The 13,048-nt window shown below is 38.6% G+C and overlaps 1 protein-coding gene across 1 annotated transcript in view; it reads right to left on the minus strand.

Annotated features, from left to right (window-relative positions):
* Positions 1 to 254: 254 nt before the first annotated feature.
* Positions 255 to 13,048, minus strand: part of ZNF326 (zinc finger protein 326) — a 31,096-nt gene continuing 18,302 nt past the window's right edge. The window contains exons 6-10 of the mRNA XM_054036877.1: positions 11,547 to 11,694; positions 10,076 to 10,175; positions 7,337 to 7,467; positions 5,766 to 5,861; positions 255 to 992 (exon numbers count right to left, since the gene is read on the minus strand). Of these exons, the coding sequence (XP_053892852.1) occupies positions 822 to 992; positions 5,766 to 5,861; positions 7,337 to 7,467; positions 10,076 to 10,175; positions 11,547 to 11,694 (646 nt within the window). The 3' untranslated portion in view covers positions 255 to 821. The remainder of the gene's footprint in view (positions 993 to 5,765; positions 5,862 to 7,336; positions 7,468 to 10,075; positions 10,176 to 11,546; positions 11,695 to 13,048) is intronic.

Below are 13,048 nucleotides of genomic sequence, written 5' to 3' on the forward strand. Positions count from 1 at the left end.
CACAAACACACACACGCTCCCCATGTATATATACAAACCAGGTGGAAGCATGGAATGCATATTGATACGTGGGGACTGAAACTGTGAAGCATCAAATAAAGGGTGCCATGTCAATCATTGAACCGCAAATGGAATGGTAGGTTCGCAAATTGGGTTAGTGGGATTTATACTTGAATTTTTATTTACAGACTTTTCCCCACAACTACAGAAAAAAAATATTTTTGCTAGTATTTAACTACAAAAAAGAACACCCATGTTTCTAAAACATTTTATTGCTACAAACTGGTACATTTTATCACAAAAAGCTACAAGGCATGTTTATAACATGTACACTACTATACAGTGTGCAATACAGTCCAAAAAATAGCCACACTCACAGCACAATTTTTAAGTTTATGCATCGTAGCCCTAAGGGGTAAATATTATGAGCTGCATAATGTATTGTGTCACACAGCACTTGGAATATTTACCCTCAAACTACCTTTCTCAAGTGATTAGAACAAACACTAATAATATAGTCAATTTTCAATACCAAAAAAAGAAAATGAAAGCTTAAAAAAATATACAACACAAAATGTTTTAATCAGCTCTAACAGTTTGGTTGCTATAAAAGCTCAACTAAAATCATCTTAATGTCATTTTAAACAAATGGGAAACACTGAAATTATATAAACAAGTTCTCCGCATAATGGAATGCATGCATAGGGTGGGGATGTTACACAAGTCTCATCTGTGAAACTATTACAAGGTCTTACATTTAGCCACTTTACAACAGAAATAAAAAGCTGTATTTCAATTTGAATTTTTTCATTTTCATGCATTTAGTTATCTTCAGTTTGGTCAAGGGTGAAGTCAGTTTGTTCTTCTGTTTCTTCCTCCTCCTCCTCCTCTTCCTCTTCCTCTTCAGCAGGCTCATCAGCCTTGTCTTCTTCTTCTTCTTCCCCCGCCTGCTGATCCTGAGATTGATCAGTAATTTCAAAAGGATTTTCACCCTAAAATAGAGAAATTAAACTGTTCAAATATTTTAAAATCTAAGACATTAAAAATGAAATCTTAATTTTATTTAGCAGAAACATGCACTGTCAAGTCATGTAAGAGAAAAAACTGTTGAAATAATGCCCATATTTGTTACATTATTTCTGGGGCAACACATGGAGATCAAAAAATGGATTTTCGAGGTTCATGATGGGCTACATCTAATTTTTATATTTAAAACAGACACCACATGAGTATAAAGTGAGAAACAGAAGTACAAATCTCTAGATGTTAGAAATCATGATCTCAATATTTGGCTCTAATGAAATCAGAACTGGCACTTAACAGTTTTGGGTGCTTTCAGTCTGCAGCAGCTCAGTGTTAGATATGCAGCTAAAACCTTAGTATCATGTCAGCATTAACAACTCAATAGATAAAACAGCATGCTTAAACTTCACAAAGAAGCAATTCTTCATATAGCTCCAGCAGCTTTGCTTTCTGGATTGAAGGGTGAATTTGAAAAAACTGGTTTCCTTCTACCTTCTCTTATTCACACTAAGTCAGTCTATTCATTCTCAAGAAGACAATTCTATGTCAAAAAGGTGAACTATAAGGCAAAATTATAACCAAGTTAAACCCAGAATTATGAACCTTTTAATGGTCACTGACCACTGAAATTGTCTGATCTGAAATTCATATTCTTGGTTAGCCTTAGTGAACCAGGAAGTAGCAAGCAGATTTCAAAGACAGAAGTGTATTTTAAATAGATTAGTCAAAACTTAATTTTCTCCTGAATGTTCTCCCTGTTTAGTAGTGACATTCAATACAGAACATTTTTGTTTTGCTGTACACCTTTAAGAACTATGTATTAACAGTAAGCAATAAAAACAATGGAATTACATGAAATGTAGACAGCTGTTTTGCACAAGCTACTAATTAAAACACAACTAGTTTTCTAAGAGTATTACTTAAAGGTGATCTGAAAAGGAAAAAAATATTGGGCTTCTGCGTTTTTTGCTTATGATGTGTAAAGAAAGCCATGTAAGTTTGGAGTTTATTTATTTTTTAAGATTTTTTTCAAGCACCACAGTGTTATTCAAGGTCTACTTAGGAGGACTACAACACCAGACATGAATGGAACTTGATAACTTCAATATTTCTACGGTTAAAAAAGCAATACTTGAATCTGGATTTATGCCTTCTTTTGAGATACACACACACAGAGCCTGAAAACAGAGGTTACTTACCTTACAGTAACTGGAGTTCAAGATGCTTTTGTCCACATGGATCCCAATGCAGACAAGTGCACCTAAGACATACAAGCGTCCACTAGGGTTGTGAACGCACCCTGTGTACCTTCATAGATGGTTCTTGCAGGAAAGGTATAAAGCAGCCCAAACTTCCAGTCAGTTTTTTCACGAATACAGAAATCCAGGTAAGAACTCTGTTTCAGCGGGGAAGGAGGGTGGGTCCTGGGATCCATGTGGACAAAAACATCTTGAAGAACTCTGGTTACTGTAACATAAGTAACCTCTCTTCTTCAGGCATTTACCCACATGGATCTGACTGTAGAACTAGCAGTTATCCTTCAAGGGGATGGGTGATAAAGTCCTATCTAAATGACGACTGTAGAACAGCCCTACCTAACTTGGCATCTGATCTAAAACCTGTAACAATGAAGCAGTGATTGGTAAATGTCTGAACAGAATTCCAAGTAGCTGTTCTACAAATTTCAGAAATAGGAACCCCTCTGAAAGAAGCCATAGATATCAACTGGATCCTAGAAGAGCGTATCCTAACTTGAGGGGGAACAGGTAGATTATTCAAAAGAATAGGAAATTTTAATGCAGTCTAACCTATTTACAGAGTCTGAGAGGATACAGCCTGCCCCTCAGACTTATTACCAAAAGCTACAAAAAAAAGTCTAGATGATTTACAAAAAGCCTTCCTTGTGAAAAGATAAAAGGGCATATCCCTAAGAATGTCTAAATGTGTAGAGTTTAATCTCCACAGAAGAGAGTCAAGAGGCTTAAGAAAAAATACCAGTAAGGGAAGAAACTGATTTATATGAAAGTCCAAAACTATTTTTGGTAAAAATCTTGGATGTAGCCTAAATGTAACTCTGTCCTTATGAAACAGCACATGGAGGGCCAGCCTTCAAAACTTGAATTTCGCTCACCTTGTGTGCTGAGGTGATGGCTACCAAAAACATCACTTTAAACAGAGAGGTGATACAAAGAAGATGACAAGTTCAAATGGAGGGTCCATCAGACATAAGAATCACGCTCAAGTCCCAGGTAGCAAATGATTCCTTAATATTGGTGGAAATATATGAATTAGGCCTTTTAAAAACCTGCGTAACATAGGGTGATGGGAAAAATCAAATGACCATCAACATACAGATTATATGCTGATCTGCGGCCAGATGGACCCTAACAGAGCTAACTAAAAGCCCTGAGTGCTTCAAAGACAGTAAGTATTCCATAACATAATTAATTACAAACCCAAAGTAATGTATTATAAAATTCTTTTATTTATTTTGGTCTTGATCATGTTTATGCATCAATGAGGAGACAGAGTACCAACTAGTAGCTGAATCTTTGCAGAATACCACCGCAGAAATTAGGTTAGCTTTAACCAAAAGAAGGCTGTGGGGGAGATAAGATTGCTCTCTTTGAATACATCAGAGGGATAAATACCAGGGAGGGAGAGGCATTATTTAAGTTAAGGTCCAATGTAGTCACAAGAACAAATGGATATAAACTGGCTGTAAACAAGTTTAGGCTTGAAATTAGATGAAAGTTTCTAACCATCAGTGAAGTTGAAGTGAAGTTCTGGAACAGCCTTCCAAGGGGAGCAGTAGGGGCAAAAACAAGCTAACTTGCTTCAAGACTGAGCTTGATAAGTTTATGGAGGGGATGGTATGATGAGATTGCCTACAATGCCATGTAGCTCAGGGATGGCCAACCTGAGCCTGAGAAGAACTCAAGTTGGCCACCTTACTCACTACTACAGGCAGTTAGAAGGAACTGAGTGGCAGTTGGTGCTTCTCTGCCTTTTATACCCTTCCTGTAAGAGGTGCAAAAGTACACTGGTTGCACATGCAGCCCAAAGGGACACTTATGGCTAAAAGATTTCAGGTTTATGTGCACACACACTATAGTGGAATCCACAAATTCTCAAAGAAGAATAGTTTGTTTATTTTTTTTAAATTCCTTTGCAGGTCAACTGTAGGTTGCTATTGTCCAGGTACAATCACAACTCATCTTTGGCAGTAATGAAATGAATATTTAATAGATCAGTAAGTGTAAAGTGTATATAACTCAAAATTCTTTAAATTGTTGTATATGTTCAATCTTACCATCTGCAACTTCAGGGAAAGACACTTTAAACTATCAGCTTTAAGAACTAAATGCAAGAAAACCAGGAAATTCCAATTTGAAAGTATAGAAATGCATTTTTAAAGTCACCTAAACAAATTTACCTCTATTCTCTTTCCCCGCCCCGCTTAGCTTGCGGGCTAGAAATGTTTTGCTAAGGATACTGAACTATAAGTCCAAATTCTGTATATTTGTAGAATTTAATTAAAGACTCAAGAGGCTGGAGCTCATGGTTTCAACTGATGCATCTATGCTAAATCTCACAGCATGAGAACAATTTGACATTTTAAATCCTGGTTATTTGACACATTGATTGCAATCTTGTAATTTTTCCTGAAGATTTTACTCTTGTCAGTATAGTTTGAAAAATCAGTATTATTTTGACACCTATGTACGGACAAAATGATGGCTATTTTGACACCTACTTATAGTTACTCTCACTACAGTTTAAATATCAAAGTAGGGTATATTTAGTTGATCCAGAAAATTGGGCATTATATATGAAACTGCATTCACAGGCATCCCAACAGATGTCCTGCTCAAGGGTTGCAAAGATACTTTAATTCTATGTTTATGGTGGCATAGACTGCTATTATTTGGACACTGAAATAAACTACACTTCTACCCCTATATAATGTGACCCAATATAACACGAATTCAGACATAACGCGGTAAAGCAGTGCTCAGGGGGACAGGGCTGTGCACTCCAGTGGATCAAAGCAAGTTCGATATAACGCGATTTCACCTATAACATGGTAAGATTTTTTTGGCTCCCAAGGACAGCATTATATCGAGGTAGAGGTGTATATCACCGCTATATCAGACTAGTAATTTTCTTTTGCAGCAAACAGAAGTGGAATAATCAAGTGGTCTCTGGACATATTAGCAATTTAGTATGACAGTTATGAGATGTGCAATGGAATCTTTGAATTTATATTACTGATGAAGTAGGATATTTGGGCAAAAGGATTAGTGCAGTTTTAATACAAAGTCACAGAATCTGCAACCTCTGCAAGAGTCAGTGTCATACATACTGTTATTTACTAATAAAGCATCAACAATGCACCTAATTTACAAACTCAACATGAGTCTACTTAAAAACTAAAAAAGAGACAAGACTGGACAAACTAGGACACCCCAAAATGGGAATACAATAGGATTTTTTTTTTAAAAGTGTTAATAGCAGACTTATTGGCATCACAAAATTTTTGTGAGGTACATAAAAGAGGGTAGAGAGGTGGCTCAGTGAATCAAGATGGGAGGGTATTCCATGGATTGGGGTGGTCTGTAAGAAGGCAGAGGAGACAAACGTGCACTGAGATTAGCATCAATGGGGGATGTAGAGAGAACAGGGTGACACCATAAACAAGATCAGAGAAGACAGTATCATTTTTTCCATTCATATCTTACCTTGACATACAGCTCATATCGTGCCTTCACTATTGGGTTATTCAAGATGCTGGTAGCAGTCAGTACACTCTCCCTTTTTATTTGTTCTCTGTAGGCCTATGAAATGGATTTAATTGTAACTATTACAAACCTGATCTATTTAAATAGTCATGTGATACAAATTTAATTAATGCTATATTGGTTAGGGGCTCCTACATTAGAGCTGTTACACATTTCTTGTCGAAGCAGGAAACACTAATTCTTGGCATCCACAATCCAACCTACACAATAAATGAAATCAGAGGAACTGAGTACAACACAGCTATATTTGTATGTGGGTGAGTGGACTGGCCCATGGCTTTAGCCTTGTCTAGGGACAGTTAAGCCCTCATCTACATTACAAACTGCAACCATGTAACTGGTTTCTCTGAATGTATTTAATGCACATTTAAACTTACATTGGCCGCTAATGCAAAAAAGTTCTCTGACGTATCAGAGCAGATTGCCTTGCATAGCATTTTCTATAATTTATTATAATAATTATTAAAAATATACAAAATCTCAGTAACTGTATAATGGACAGGGAATGTCCAAACTACTGCAGATTTATATTATTCTCCAAGCCCCACTCACCAGCTACCACCATTTTTCCAGTCATGTTCCTCTTTCAACCATTCACCTTATGAGATTAGTTAAATTAAAAATGAAGCATTTTAAGTTGCAATGGAAATTTTGTTTTTGTGTAGCACTACTACTTCTCAACTGTTCTAATTCTTTCTATATAAGACTTTTCCTTCTGATTAAAAAAGTGCTTAATTAGAAGAAACACCTTGGCTTTAAACAACAGTGAGGTGGCATGCATATGTCTATATGAAACCTGCAGAGGAAATGATGGCAGCAGCACCACCCAAAATACATGAATGTAGCCCTTGCACTAGGTATACATTAAAGTCTGCTATAGACGGGAAAGGACAATGAAATACTAGTGCAATATCACTATAAATAATTACCTAAATCAATGCTCTAAACTCCTATTTATAAATTTAAATAACTATTGTTCCAACAATTCCTTTCAGTTATTTCATGCATTCAACCAAGAACAGTATTTAGTACTCCTGAATATTTAGTGCAGTAAGTTTTCTTATTAGTTTCAATTTCTAATAGATCGAGGAATTTACTAGAGAAGTATGTCACCACTGATTTTCTTTTGATCCTGATTGGCAGCCATAAAGCACCTTATTATTAATGTATACACTGTTACTGGAAAGTTGAACCTTCGTAAACCATTACTTTCACTAGAAAACTAGCATATCAGAGTGTATACTTATTAGTCAGAATATAAATCTAAAGCTTACACTGAATCACAAGAAAACTAAAAAACCCCGTAGCTACAGATCACAAACTCAGCCCTCTTGTCAAATAGCTTATGTTATGGCTCCTCATTAGATGCCCAGTATCAAAACATAAGATTCTAAAGTTAAAAGGGAAACGTGCATTCTATTTTCTCTTCAGATTAGACTGTACCTTCAGCAGTTCACAGAACAAGTAATTACGAACTAAGCATTACACATTTATAAAATACTAAATCTTACTTGTTTTCCCTTTGTGTGATCAGGAGATTTTAAGTGCTGTTGAACAGAACTGTGTAGTGCAGGAACATACACACTGCAAGCACTGCAGTGAACAGTCTCAACTTTCATCATGTGGTCATCAGCAGTAACGCCTAGCAAAGAAAACAAGACATTACCACAGTTATGAGGCTCTATTGTCTACATCAGTCATACACAAGCAAACATTTACAAAGCTCAGTTCATGCTAATTAAATTTGCCAAAGTAAGACAGAGTTGCTTAACTGAAAGAAGTCATACAGATGCTCCTGGGCAAATAAATCAAACTCACTTTAATATTTCAAATATCTGATTTATTTAAAAAACAAAAACACCAAAGACTCAGGTCTAGCACTCTTAAATGGAGCTAGTGGACGACAGTCTTTATTTTTAGAAATCGGAACCAAAGGCAGTCCTGACAGATCCTTTTTCTTATGCATTTTAGCCACCCGCCCGGGAGTCTTAAGTGGTCCTGAGCCCTTCAGAATTGTGAGCGAAGGCTCACCTGACCTAGACAGAGTCAGGGAGGGGTCTCTTCTTTTAGGAATAGACCTGGATGGGGATCTGTCCTTGTATCTATGAGAGAACCCCTCTTGTGCAAAGCCCTTGGGCTTGGCAGCTCTAGGCTCCATTCCTAAGCTCATCCTCAGAGGATTGCAGCTCATCAGTTAAGGTAAATGTACAGGGGAGTCTCCCTTGCCTGAATCCAAGTGAGATCTCATGGCCTTCTCCATAAGGTGTGTCCCAAGCTGAACATCATGAGCTTCACATATTCATGGGGGAAAACAAATTTCAAATACTGCACTTTGCTGAGATATGCATCTTACCCAGACAGTAGTGGTAGCACTAATGCTAAATGCTCATGGAGAAGGAGTGAGGGCAAGATATGCAATTCTTGAACCCTGGGACACCAGGCCTAGTCCCAATCCACAGGGAGGGACTCCCCAAAATGGGAAAAGCTAAGCCAAACTAACTAAATTATCGCAAAACTTTAACTATGCTAAATATTAAAGCTATTTACAATATATATTTACAGACTGCTATGAAACAAGCTGGGGAAAACTGTGGACCCAGAGGATTCTGAGGGCAGAACTTCACTACCCGTCGGATTGGCGGGTAGGGATTGATCTATCGGGGATCGATTTAGCCGCGTCTCATCTAGACGTGGATAAATCGATCCCCAAACGCATTCCCCATCAACTTCAGAACTCCAGCTCGCGAGAGGCGGAAGCAGAGTCGACGGGGGAGCAGCAGCGGTCAACTCGCCGCCGTCCTCACAGCCAGGTAAATCGACCTAAGATACGCCGACTTCAGCTATGCTATTCGCGTAGCTGAAATTGTGTATCTTAGGTCGACCTCAGTGTAGACCAGGACTGAGGCAGGCCATGTAGCAGTAAGATGGAACAGGAGAGGTGTCAGCCTGCACTGACTCTTATGCTTTCCGTCTGCAGCACGAGGATAGCAACTGTGCATGTGAAGGCCACCAGACACTGCTTACTAAGAATTTCTGGACTCGGGTACACGGCATGCATAGGTACCCATGTGTGGAATACACATAGGGACTAGCACTCAAAGAAGAACCTAATTTTATTTAAGGTACTTAGATATTTTTAAAGTTAAAAAAAAAAATTCTATAGGATTGATCCTATTGTAGTAGATGTATGAATTGCCACTCTGCCCTACTTAAGGATATATGAATTCCCCCCCCCCCGGACAGGAAAAGTTGCAAGACTCAAATTCTACTTAAAAACTTACAATATTTGCATTCAAGGTTTTCTGTTAACAAGCTAACATGAAAAGGTTTTCCTATACACCGAAAAAAAAGGGGATGACTTTTTAGAACTGCTGTAAATAGTTTAATTTAAGCTATTTTAAATGTTTTATAGTACACCGTAATTTACACCACATTTAGCAGATATGACATCCACTGGACCAAAGGTCTAAGGGGCCTGCCTACACATGAATCGTGTGGATCTTTGATCCAGTGGATGTCTTATCTGATAAGTTCTGTGCTAATTAAGACAAGACAAAGATCAAGGGTAAGATCCTGGCCACTATATGCTCTACAAAAGGGCCAGAGTAGCACGAGGGAGGATTCTTCTTAGTGCACACACTCCGGAAAACAGCCACAATGCTGCCTCCTGAAGATTCCTTGTAAGACCCAGCATAGAAACTCCATCTGGACAGAGAGGGGTGTTGGGGCAGGGCTGCTTACACAGTACCACAGCTCATAAGGCAGGGAGGTCACTGTAATTCAGAAAAGTCTCTAGGGCTAAGTTACACCGAGGGCTTCTCTAGCCCCTAGGACAGCCCTAGAATGGCTACACCAGAGGCTTAAAAGTCATTTTACCCCACCACCTCCCCGAGTTGCAAGTTTAGTGCTGCACTTCTTAAAGGCCCAGAACAGAATCTCATCCCAAAAGAGGAAGGGTGTGGAATAAGTGACATGTAATCTGACTCAAAATCTTAGTAATAGTACCTAGTTTCGGAAGGTTTTGAGACCTTTAACACTACAGATGCACTGGCGACCAGAATTCTAGAACTAAAATGAGGAGACTTGCCTTTGGAGTAAACAGCTTTTAAAGAGAGTCTAAAGAGTCCAGCAGATTTTAATCCAAATATCAGATCAGCATGTTCAAATGAGAATAAAATTAAATTAAAAGAAAAGAAAAAAGACCTGGGTATTCCCAAAACATGCACTTTCATATGGAGTCTGTTACTTGCCTTCCATTACATCTTTTTCAACAACTTGGACATTTTCAGTTTGGTTGTTAGTCTGCTGTTTGCGCATAGCTGTCTTCTTGAATTTATTCACCATACACTCCTAGAATGCGGGAAACAGAACATCAGTTTTAAGTGACTGACGTATTTCTCCACCTACACAACACCCCAAATCAGAAACATACTAAATTTTGAAAGTTACCCATCTCTTTCTACTCTTGATTATTAGATATGTACATCTCAACTATTATTAGTTCCAAGGGAATGTTCTGGCATAGTGGCTAACAAAGACATTCAAAACTATTAACTTCAATAATGGCTTATTTTGTTAACTAGCTGTGAAGCAATGCTACTTTTCAAAAATTCTGAACTTGCCTTTCTGTTCAGTAGTGTTTACCATGGACAACCCTTTTCCTGAGTGAAATGATCTAATGAAAAATTAAGTACTTGTTTTGAAGATGATAAATGGTACAATTTAATTTAAACTCCAATATGCAAGTGACCTACAAATCAAGATAATTTAGATGTATTCAAGTTGGCAAGGTCTGACAAAATTCATCCAAGGGTATTTAAGGAACTAGCTGAAGCAATCTCAGAACCATTAACAATTATCTTCAAGAAATCACAGCGGACAGAGCCCTTCCCCACTATCTCCCCTGCTCCCTCCCCATCCCACCACCACTGCTTCCCCTGCTCCCTTCCCCCACACCATCAGAGCCTTTCCTCTTCCCTCTCCCCCCCCGTTCCCCCCACCCCCACCCACCCCCGCCAGAGCCTTTCCCCACTGCCTCCTCTCCTCCACCATGGGAAAAGGCTTTGGCAGTGGGGAGGCAACTGGACACTACACTACTAAAACTTGAAGTGCAGACATGGGAGGCACGGCATGGGCATGTAGAGAGCCATGTAGGGTATATACCCTAGGGGTTCAGGGCACTTACTCTATTCTACGTAAGCCAGGCCTCACTGTATACACTGTATTTTTACTGGTGCTAGCTTTGCATGCCGTGACTGAACTCTACACGCCACTGTCAGTGCACATATAAAGAGGACCATAATTAATTATCAAAGGGGTAGCCGTGTTAGTCTGGATCTGTAAAAGCAGCAAAGAGTTCTGTGGCACCTTATAGACTAACAAACGTATAGGAGCATCAGCTTTCGTGGGTGAATACCCACTTCTTTGGATGCAAACATAATTAATTGTTCTCCATGTCCACTGAAGGTAGGACAAGAAGTAATGGGCTTACTCTAGAGCAAGCAGAGAGGTTTAGGTTAGATGTTAGGAAAACTGTTCTAACTGTAAGGGTAGTTAAATTCTGGAATAGCTTTAGGTTGTAGGAGACTCACTGGAGGCTTTCAAGAACAGGTTGGACTGGGTTTACTTGGTCATGCCTCAGCACAGGAGGCTGTACTAGATGATCTCTTGGGGTCCCTTCCAGCCCTACATTTCTATGATGCTATGAACATAATGACTTACGTGCAGAAACTCCATCACTACTTTGTCAAATTTGGTTTGCTTCTGAATATGATCCAATGTTTCCTGGTGAGCAGCACTTTCCAAATGAGCTTCAATGTCTTTCTCTTCAAAGGTTCGAAATTTACAGAATGAGCAAGTGAATGCCATTCTAGCAGGAGAAACATGTATGTTAAAGGTGTTACTGTTCAATAAGTTTTTGTTTGTTTTTTTTAAGTCAGTGTTTTTCAAGAATTACCTAGGTGGCTTATGTGGGGACATGTTCAATCCAGTCACCTATGACAAGTAGGAAAGTTTTTCCCTAGCAAGTGTAGAAAATTAAGCCAACTTTTTCTATAATTTTTATTAATGACATTTACATAAGAGAAAGCTAAATTTGCAGTGCTATGTTTCTGAAGGTAAGGGCCAAAAGTGAGCTGAATGCAAACCCAGCCAGTGACGTCTATCTGAATTTTTAAATAGGCATGTACTGAACTGTTACTCAACATTTTGTTAACTGTAGAATGAAATAGGTTGGTTAATTTTATTGCTGATATTCAAAAACTCTGTCAGTGTTTAGCAATAGCGAAACTATCAGGTGTGTCAATCTCATATTGGTGGGGAAAGGTACAAACAGCAGGGACAGGAAAGAGGACCAAAAAAATGGAGACAGTTTGAGGAACAGATGTAGTCAGAGAGCTTTTCTTTCCCTCCACCCAGATAATACGTAATCCTATATAATCACAAGACTACCAAAAAAAAAAAAAAAAACCACTTCAGTCAGAATAAGATCACATCAGGGAGATCTCAATTTATTTTTACTACAAAGCTGAAATCTTACATCAAAATTCCCCTTGCACTCTGGAGAGTTTGAGATCCCGGTATAATCTTAATGAATCCATTTTCCTGGGGCACAGTTTAGTGGAATATACTTGAAACTGAATACTCCTCTTATTTACTAAAGTATTCCATTTTTGTGTGAAACCCAGGCCTCCCAGATAATTTGGCACTTTTGTAATGCTTAAAATGGAGACAAATGAAACACAGAATAAGATCAATTCCTATCCTGAGGAGCTTAAGAAGGATAGCAGAAATACCCTTTCAGCATGTAGATTCATCTAATTGTACTAGAAACATATGGCGTAGTACTGAAAAATGGTACCACTGTAAAAGATGATTATTTTAACATCTCATAAGCATAGTGGTGTGCACTAATATACTTTCAGAAATATTAATGCTACTATATCTCAAAATGTTTCAAGTACTCTAGTTGAGCAATCTCCTCTCCTCCAAGACAAATTGTTTTTTTTAAAAACACTGTTGTATACCTAGCACCCTTTGATGTATTCCTCTATAGAGAGCACCCAGCAAAAGGTGCTTCAAGGGCAGGGATGGGCAACCTTTGGCACATGGCCCATCAGGGTAAACTCCTGGCAGCCCGGAACGGTTTACCTGCAGCATCCACAGGTTCGGCCAATCGCAGCTCCCGCTCCAGGCCAATGGGGCTGTGGGAAGCAGCAGCCAGC

This window comes from Malaclemys terrapin, chromosome 8, assembly GCF_027887155.1.
Source record: "Malaclemys terrapin pileata isolate rMalTer1 chromosome 8, rMalTer1.hap1, whole genome shotgun sequence".
NCBI classification, from domain to species: Eukaryota; Metazoa; Chordata; order Testudines; family Emydidae; genus Malaclemys; species Malaclemys terrapin.